Source organism: Sphaerodactylus townsendi, linkage group LG05, assembly GCF_021028975.2.
Source record: "Sphaerodactylus townsendi isolate TG3544 linkage group LG05, MPM_Stown_v2.3, whole genome shotgun sequence".
NCBI lineage: Eukaryota > Metazoa > Chordata > Lepidosauria > Squamata > Sphaerodactylidae > Sphaerodactylus > Sphaerodactylus townsendi.
The window spans coordinates 54,450,140-54,459,708 of record NC_059429.1 but is presented as its reverse complement, the minus strand read 5'-3'; the positions used below and the strand labels follow the sequence as shown (position 1 = coordinate 54,459,708).

Sequence of the window (9,569 nt, the reverse complement as noted above, 5' to 3'; positions counted from 1 at the left end):
CAAACCCCCTCTGCCCTACGGAGAGCAGCAGCTTCTGTTCATCCCACACGGCAGCCTACCCTGCAAGTATGCATAGAAGTCAGAGCAGGACTCCCCTGGCGCAAAGCTGAATCTGGACCTCCCATCCACCCCTTCCACTTGGCCGCCGTACCCAAAGCATGACCCAGAGATGGAGCAGCTCTTGCAAAAAAACTCATGCAAAGCGCCAGGCAAAAAAACACACACCAACCTCTGCCCACAAGGAGATGCCATGGGACTTGGAGGCCGGGAGTTTGCAAGTTTGGGTGGAGTGAAAGAGGAGGACTTGCCCTTCTTTTGGCTTTGAGTTCTATAACTCATGGCCCCCTTTTTTGCATGGATAACAGGGCTGGGGGCGTGTGTTTGCTTCAGGCTCCTGCTGTTTGTTTGTGTGGGTACAAGAGGATCCCTTGGCTGCAGCCTTTCCCCACTGCTCTTCCCCAGGTCCCACACGGCCCTTCCCCCACGGCTCCAGGCCCGCGAGCCAGACAATGGGGTGTTAAGTGTGTGTTAAGGAGGGCCAGATAGAATTATACAGATTTGGCCCACAGGCCATGAATTTGACACATGTGCTATAGGAGGAGTGCCTATGGAGATAGGGAGAACTCTTCCCATCTTCACAGGCACCCAGCTGTCCCCGCCCCGCTCCTTGCAAATCCGAGATGTTTGTGGGAGAAGGCACAATTTCAGTGTTTGCACAGGGCGCCATTTCCTGTGGATACGCTGTTGTCTCAGAGAATTGTTTGAACTTGTTCTGGCCCGTGCAAGAATTGCCCTCGCAGGGCCGGCGGGTAACAGTCCTCCCTTCCTTTGGAGAGAACGCTAGGGCGGGAACTGGGCCCTTTTCCTACCCATGCTCTCTGGAGACTTTCTCCTTTCTTAGACTCTCTTCTTCATCAAGGGCTGTTTTTTGACCAGCTGGTTGCAAGCGCAAAACTGCCATCTTATTCAAAGTAAGTCTCATTGAACGGTTTACTTCCTGGAAAATAAGAACCGTTTGGAACGCGCATTTTGTCCCATGCAAGCTACCGTCGGAGTAAAATGGCGCCGCCCACAGGGCGATTGAACTAAGCGGGGCCATTCCTGTAAAGCAATGGGGGATGTTACTCAGTCGCCGCAGCCTTCTTCCATGGCTGATTTCAAGAGCTGGAAAGAGCAGCGGCTGTCACGTGTGGACGGGAGCCGGAAGGGCAGCGTGGACGAGCCCATCGCAGGGATAGTGCAGCTCCTTAACGATCAGGACTGCTTTTGTACCACCAGCTCGTGCTCCGGCCGTGTGGTTGTGCTGGAGCAGCCTCCTCTGTGTTCCCCCACCGAGGTAAGCGCAGCTTCGGCCTGCCAACGCAGTGCTTCCCTACAAAGTATCTATTGTTGCCAACCTCCAGATGGCGGCTGAAGATCTCACGCTATTACAACTGATCTCCAGGCAACAGAGATCAGTTCACCCTGAGAAGACTACTCAGGAAGGTGGAATTAATAGCATCATACCCCACTGACGACCCTTCTCAGACACTGCTGTCCCCAGGCTTCACTCTTACAATTTCCAGATATTTCCCAATCTACAACTAACAACCCTGCATGCACCTGAAACTGAAATTATGACCCCTATTGGAATGTTTTCCTCTTGCCCCTCTTTTAGTAAGTAATTTAGGGTCGGAGCACGAGCTGGTGGTGTGCACAATGATGTGTCTCTTTTTGTTTGTTTATAGACTATGAAAGTTAGTACCTATATTTTTTTATAGAGCAGCCTAAGTTCTATTGAACTCACATGCAGATGGTTGGCCTGTATTTGTCCAGAATAGTAATAGTATTTTCATCAATCGTTTATCCACCTCTACAGATCAGTACACTGAGGTACAATTTTAGTGCACCACCACCACCACCACACACACACACACACACACACACACACACACACACATACCTCCTGGAGGGATCTTTTCTGTGATTTCTATGTCAAAGCTTTTCTTACTGAGATGGGTGCTTGATATCAGTGTGGACCACTGAAAACAATGTGGACTCTCTCCACACCCTTCTCATTACACCTTCCCTTTGCAATGATTTATTCAGTCAGTCCATCACTCCCATCCCTGCCACCATTCTTTTTTCCCTTCATCATATGTCAATAATTCCAATTTATGGTTGGAATGAGGAAGTGTTACTTTCTTCAAATGCAGAAATGTATGGTGTGCTTTTTCTCCTACTAGCCTACTAGTGGCTTTGAAATCCAGAAGCAAAACTGTACATGGCTTATGGTGACCCATCAAATATGTACATTGGAAGATGTGGTAAGAAAATTCTGCCAGTTATTTCCATGTGTTTCAAGATTGCTTATGTTTCTGTCATTTTGTATAGAGTCAATAAGAAAATTTACTTGGTAGCGGAGGATGGATTTATTGGGTTTATTTATTGGGACATTACTAGTGTAATCTTAAACAGAGTTGCACTCTTCTAAAACCACTGCTTCAGATGGTACTATAAAAATTGTACTGTGTATATTAGTAAAATGTTCTTCTACAGGAATTCATGACTTATGGATTCAAAACACTGTTTGCAATATGAATAGAATTATACTAATAATTTCAGCTACATTTTTTTACAAAAACCCTCAAATCTCAAGTGCAGATGTTCTTAAAACACTCATTTTACATTTCATCAGAAAACTCTTCTTACATTTAAAACCCTCCCATTCCAACTGTCAAAGCTATCAGTCATGCTGATTGACTATTGTCTTCTTTGGCCTTGAATAATCTAATAAGATGAAAACATTTGCATATTTGGGGAGGGGGTGTAGCTATTATTTTCTTTGTATAACCTCTGTTGTCAGTTAAAGCCATTTTAAACCAACAATGATGACAGATTTCACTGTAAGAGAGACTTATATGTTGCTTAGTTGAATTAACATATGATTCTGTCTTCTTGTGGATTCACTTCAATAGGAAGTTGATTGTGGGTTCACTTCAATAGGAAGTTTTAGCTTCTATTAAAGTTTGCCAGGGGATGGCAGAATGATGGTTAAGATAAAAAAAAGTTTGTACCTGTGCATGCTTTTTGTCTGCTTTTTATGGGCACTCTCCCACTGCTGGGCCTTCCCCTCCCCTCTTTCATTGCTTCTGAAGTGGTGAGGAAAGGGGAGGGGAATACCCTGCCAGGCATCCCTACTTTCACCCTTTGTTTACTGACAGGAAAATTAAACTTTGTTTTCACACATTTGAGCTATTTTAACTTGTGTGGAATAATAATATATTATTAAAATTTATTTAGAGCCATAGTGGTGTAGGCCTTAGACTGCTGAACTAAGATCTGGGAGACCCAGGTTTTAATCCCCATTCTTCCATGGAAGCTTGCTGGGTGATCTTAGACCATTCACATTGTTTCAGCCTAACCTATTTTATTATTTATTTATAAGAGGACAAAATGGAGGAAAGGAGAATGTTGTGACTTGCTTTGGGTCCCCACTGTGAAGGAAGACAGGTTATAAATGAAGAAAATAACTCCCACTGGGAGTATCAGCAAGCATTCATGAAGGAAAGGCTGTGAAGAAAGGGCTATGACATAACATTTGAAGATGTAATAGGAAATTACATCCAGTTTTTTATTTTTAACGTTGAGCCCCTTTAAGGATATTAGTGCTCTAGAAGCTATAAAGTAACAATATTCTCAATCCCAATACACATTTTTAAAAGAGTATTTTGAAGAAACAAGCCATTGGACTTAGGCTTTAGCCTGCAGAAAAGTTATACATGCATGTAGAAAGTGAACAGCCAGAGTTTTCATTGAAGTATTTGTTACACCAACTTTTATAACCAAAAGTTACATTTTAATCTGAACTATGGTTGTTTTCTTTGTCTGTGAATACTATTTCGGCAAAAGGGAAAGTTCTGGCTGTGCCTAGTTCCTCCTTCCCCCCTCCCGCCCCCTGAACAAATATATTTCTTTCTCAGTTTGGTTATAATTGCAGATTACCACTATTCCTTTTTATTTTATTTTTTCCAGAAACTGCTTGTGGTCAGTTATTGTGAATATATGCATGTATGTTGCTACAGTGCTGACTCTGTGACTATGAATTAATTTCAGCTTTTTAAAGTAACTGACTGTCATGCCAGTCTGAATGGAGACCCATGAGTAACCCTTGTTCTGCAATCTTTTAAGATGCTAAATAGTACTGATAAATATTGTGGATTTTTTAGCTTACAGCCTTGCAGAAAGCCACCAATGATGCCATATTCAAATTTGAGCCATTTGTACTTCATGTGCAGTGTCGAGAGCTACAAGATGCCCAACTCCTGGTAATGTGAAATGTTGTACTTAAATTACATCCTTGTTACACAGGGAACAGCTGACTCTTAGCTAACAATTTCATTCCATGAAGCATTTTGTTTATTAGCTGAGTTTGTGAAAATATGATGTTGTTAAAAATGGGGTTTGTCTTATTTCTGTAGATATGATATTCATAAGAGAAATTATTGTTTGGTTGAAACCAGTGGCAGAGATTCTACTGACTTTGTTGCAATGAGAATTTCACAAATGCTTCCCTATCTGTGTGGCAAGTTTCTGAACTCTCTGTTGCTTGTTGTTAGTAGCCAGAACATATGGAAAGGATAACTTTCAGGTGCCATTTTAAGCCAGCACCAGATTTTTTTGTTACTGTGGTTCACAGCAAGAAAAAAGGCTGGGTTAGATACAGACTGAGTTTTCCAATGGCACAATGGAACTTTCCTGCTCACTGCTTTTTTCTTTCAGAAATAATTCTGGCCGAGATGCTGTCATACTGAAAGCTAATTTTAAAGTTATGGGCCATTTCAAAAGCAGTCTTCCACACACAGCAGTGGGTCCACTGCAAAGGAGGGAAAGAGATATCGTTTGCTTATGAAATGATCTGCTTTTTCTGACTTTAAATCTATTTTCACAATGGTGTTCACTGCCTTGCTCAGTAGGTATTGTGATTATACTTTTTATAGTTGCATACTTTTTGCAGTATGTCTTCCTAACTATGTCTATTCTTAACATTCAGTAATAATGTTTGAAAAGAATAGCTTGAAACTAGACAAGTTCCTGAAGCCATTTGTAAATATTGGCCAGCATAGTTAAAATTGCCTGAGTTTCCAGTTTTCCAAAACTTGAACACTATCCTATGTTGATTAAAGATTTTGCTTTTCTCCCCCACCCTTTTTTTTGTGTGTGTGGACAGCATACAGTGGCTATAGAAGCTGGTTTCAGGAACTCTGGTATAACTGTTGGTCGAAAAGGGAAAATTATGATGGTATGTTTCTCTGTGGTGCTATTTAATATCCAGAATGGCTCCTAGGCCATTCCCTGGTCAGGATTATACAAAGACAGCTGTGGCAGTCAGATAATTTATGCACATCCTCTGCCAAATCCTTTCAGGGCAGCTTTTTTACCCATTGCCATACCAGGAGGTACTATCTTGTAGAGGTGCATCCTCATGATCTCAGCCAGGTCTTGAGCACAGGTGTGGTCACAATCATTTGCAGGGCTGCTAAAAATATGATCCACTCCTTAGTTTTAATTCTGTTACATGCAGTATTCAGAAACTATAACAGGATATTGTTCACTGTGATAAAAACAGTGCTTATCTCTGTCATTCATGTCAGATCCCCCCGCCCACCCCAACCAAAAATTGTTTTAAAAGCTTCCCTGGCTGATATACTGCTGAACTCCTTTAAATCATTATCATTCGGGTATTGTGTTTATATCATTCTAGGCTGTCCGCAGTACCCATTGCTTAGAAGTTCCACTAAGCCAGAAGGGAAAATTGATGGTCAGTGAAGAATATGTTGACTTTGTGGTTCATGTTGCTAATCAGAAGATGAAAGAAAACAGGAGGAGAATTGACAGGTTTGTTAACTATTAGGAAATACAAATGAGAGAAGGTGGAATAATGAATTAAATACTGTGTCTAGAAGATTGTAACCTTTGATGTATGCTGGATGGCTGAACTGAAATAGATATCAAAGTGTGATATCAAAGTTTAATGCATGAATCTGGAATTTTGTCTCTATTGGCATAGGTGGACAAAGCACACTACATATTATTTTTGTGGTTTCTTTGGAAGCTGGTTCAGCAGTAGAAGCTGAACAAAGGAGAAGATTATTAGATTATACATTGGGTAGAGAAGGAAGTCACTGGTAGAACTCTCAATTCAACCACAAATTCAGCCAGAAATTGAGTTGGTTAACCGAAGCAAGCTGTTCTGTCTCTTAATCTCAGATCCCTATCATATTTCATGTAAATAGTTACATCTCATATCGTATGTGTGTGTTTGGGAGTGGCATACAGGGCACAAAATAGTTATTTGGCTTTTTTGGTTGATAAATGTGGCTTTCCACAAGCCATGCCGTAAGTACCACTGAGTTTCAGTGTTAGAATCAAACTTCAGCTTGAATTCCTGCTTTAGGACAGTCATTCTCCCTTAGCTTCACCTACTTCATGGGACTGGGAACATAAAATGTAGGAGAGGAAAACCAGGTATGGTACTATGAAGTACTCAGATGAAGGTGGTATAAAAATAAATAGATTAAACTACTTTGACAGTGTTTGAACTAAATCAGTTCCGTATTTTTACTAAACTTCACTGGAACCTTTCACTAAAACTGTACACTGCTTGATAATACAGCAGAGACTCTCTGGATCAGTTTATTAGAAATCTGAAACTAGCTGCAGAAGCAGTTCATTGTGATACTTACCAGACTGATGCCTACTTAAGATAGATGAATGAGAAGGTGATAAAATTGTTCTGAGAACTTTGTTTTGTCTGACTCATTTTAAAAGTTTGTTGATTCCTGTGGTGTAGTAATATATTCTTGGCACATCTATGTAATGCCTGATAAGCCTTTGTAAGAATGGACTGGACTGGTGATGTCTGGAAAATTATTAAGAAATCTAATCATGTATTCCTTTTGTTTTAGATTTTACAGCTGTCTGCAGTTTGCTTTGGAAAACAAGGACCATAAAAGTAGCTTGCCTGCCAAAGAGAGAGAACAAAATAGTAAGGAACAGAATAATACGGTTGAAATTTATAGAAGCAGAAGAAAATCAAAAGGAACCCAAAAAGATACTTCTGCATGGAAAAATAAAGGGCTGGAAAATGAAGATAACACCGAAAACAATCTTAATATTTTTCACTGAAATGTGCTGAACATGGGGTTTTGTGAAGTAGATGTAGCTGTACTATATTTGTAAAAGGTTGAGATCCTATAGCCCACAGGTGGAGTGAATTTAGAGAAGGGGAGTTTTGCTAAATGCATCCCCTGTTCCCTCTACAAAGTTTCTCCTCAGAATCTTGGGGAAAGTAGTGGCTAAAAGAGCTCAGATGGAATCAGCAAAACTCACTCCCTCTGCTTTTTCGTGCAAATCAAGGAATAGCTTTCTTGAGAAGCCAAGCCATCCCCAAAGGTGCCATCCCCAACCTTAAGGGTTGGTTTTGCAGGGGAGGAAAGAAAAGTAGTGCAAGGGTGGGGGGGGGGGGCACAGCAAAACTCTGCCATCAATTTATATCGTTTGATGGTCTACTGGAGCCAGCCCAGTATATGTATTTTGTCCTTCTCTTTGTAAGAGCTTAAAATATTTCCGTGCTTTAGAAAGTAGAATATTTGTAACACAGTTTATTATGTATTGTTGTGATCTCTCAATGCTGTGGGGCAAGACCTGCACTTTCTTGCCCTTCTTTTCACTGTCATTGTCACCACCTTGGTAAAAACCTACCTTTCTCAAGGGTTGCCTGAGGCCAGCTCCAAAGGGATGTATCACGTAAGCATGCCAAGGAGTCAGGGTAGGTGGGTAAGACTTCTGCAGACTCTTTCCAATTAAACAACATCATTTCTACAAGGTAAAAACTCACAATCTTACAAGGACAGGTCTAGGTATACTAAGCAAAATAAACAAAAGAAACCAATTACTGACTGCAGTATTTACAGTCCATGGTATATCTGGTCTTTGTTCATTGCAGGATGCCCCCTCACTGTTTAGCATCGCTCCCTTCTGTCATCCTTTATGGCAAATGCACTTCAAAAAGCACTCCCAGCAATAGATACCAAGCACAGACAAAGGAGCAGCTCCCCTTTTCAGACCCCACCCCAGGTGTGCTCCAGGACCTTCAGCCAATTTGGATGCCAGCTGTTGGGGACTAAAGTCTATCAGGAGAGCACTCTCTTGGCAGCCAGGGTACCTTGCCATTACAACATTACTGCTACAACATGTCTTGCCCCCTCCCTCTCATCATGTCATGGATATTTAACAACTAGCAAAGTAAGTCCTGTTAACAGTAGGTAAATGTGAACAATTCCATGGGAAAGTAAATTATGTTTAGCACACAAAATATGAAATATTTTGAAGTTGTATCTCAGATTATCATTATAGAATATTGTAATAAATGCTTCTTTTGTTTGAAAATACAATTTATAAGATTAAATATTAGTTTTGAAAACAAAGAACGCCCTTGTGTTTTTGAATCTTTCTTACTTCCTTTACTCATCCCTTCATTTAATAGAGATAATGGAGAGCACAAGTTCTTGCACACTGAAAGAGGAAAGTATATCCATTAAAATGTAATCCTTTGTGAATAATTGTATCAAATATTAACCTGAGCTACCATCAGTGTTCATTTATAAACATTTCATCCTTTCCTACTCTGTGTGAATAAACCATTGAAAACAAAAAACGATAACCAGGCAGGGACCTAAAAATTGTAATTGTTCTTTCCTAAAAGTACAAGAATCCTTTAGCATTTTAAAGACATGATTGAATTGTTGTTGCACAAACTTTTCAGATTAGATCCCACTTTTATCAGAGGCAAGAAATGGATCTTTAGTTGACAAATACATGCTTGTGTGAATTCATACGACATCTGTATACATACAGAGGTATATTCATGTATAAAGATATCTTCTTACATGTCTCTTAATTAGGATATTCCTACCTAAGCTTGAGATTATTCCATGGTATTAGATTTTATGTTTTCATAAATCGGTACAAGTTGCCTAAATAATTAATTGTTTCTACCTTAACCCTCAAGTCTTAAGCACATTTGATTGGAAGGAAGTCCTACTGGTTTGAGTGGAACTTCCTCTCAAGGAGGGGTTCTCAGAATCACAATCTCAAATAAGTCCTCTCAGTTCTCTCCTGTTCCCCACCCAATCCCTGTCCATGCCAATGTAAGATGTGTATTAACAGTGCAACAGGCTCTTTGGGCTTCTGCCTTTAAAAAGGTATCCTAACTTTGCCTGGTGTCTGTTTCATTATTCAGAATACTATTAGTGATGCAACCCACACAGTTTATTTCAGTGAAGCTACAGCTGGGTTTCACATAACTTGCACATTAAATTAACAATTTAAATTAGTTTAGAGGTCTGACTCTCATGGATATTATCTGTGCTCCTTGAAGGAGATTTGTGTATTCTCTTTTATGACGTTACAGTTCAGAAGAAGTTTTGGAGAGGGTGAATCCAAATACAATAACAAAACTGTTTGCTCATTACTACATGGCTATCAGAGAATACACTTTCAAAATGAGTTGAGTGTTATAACTCTAC

The 9,569-nt window shown here is 40.2% G+C and overlaps 1 protein-coding gene across 4 annotated transcripts; it reads left to right on the top strand.

Annotated features, from left to right (window-relative positions):
- The first annotated feature begins 703 nt into the window (after positions 1 to 703).
- TYW3 (tRNA-yW synthesizing protein 3 homolog) lies at positions 704 to 8,472 on the top strand. 4 transcript variants are annotated; one of them, XM_048497734.1, is made up of 7 exons: positions 704 to 1,336; positions 2,226 to 2,306; positions 4,209 to 4,307; positions 5,210 to 5,281; positions 5,744 to 5,877; positions 6,948 to 7,027; positions 7,988 to 8,472. In XM_048497734.1, the coding sequence occupies exons 1-7, from the start codon at positions 1,112 to 1,114 to the stop codon at positions 8,005 to 8,007; spliced, it is 711 nt and encodes a 236-aa protein (XP_048353691.1). In that variant the 5' UTR covers positions 704 to 1,111; the 3' UTR covers positions 8,008 to 8,472. The 4 variants fall into 4 exon arrangements, with proteins under 4 accessions (XP_048353691.1, XP_048353690.1, XP_048353689.1 ...); XM_048497731.1 differs by having other exon boundaries at positions 717 to 1,336; positions 6,948 to 8,472; XM_048497733.1 differs by lacking the exon at positions 4,209 to 4,307 and having other exon boundaries at positions 715 to 1,336; positions 6,948 to 8,472.
- The last annotated feature ends 1,097 nt before the right edge of the window (positions 8,473 to 9,569 follow it).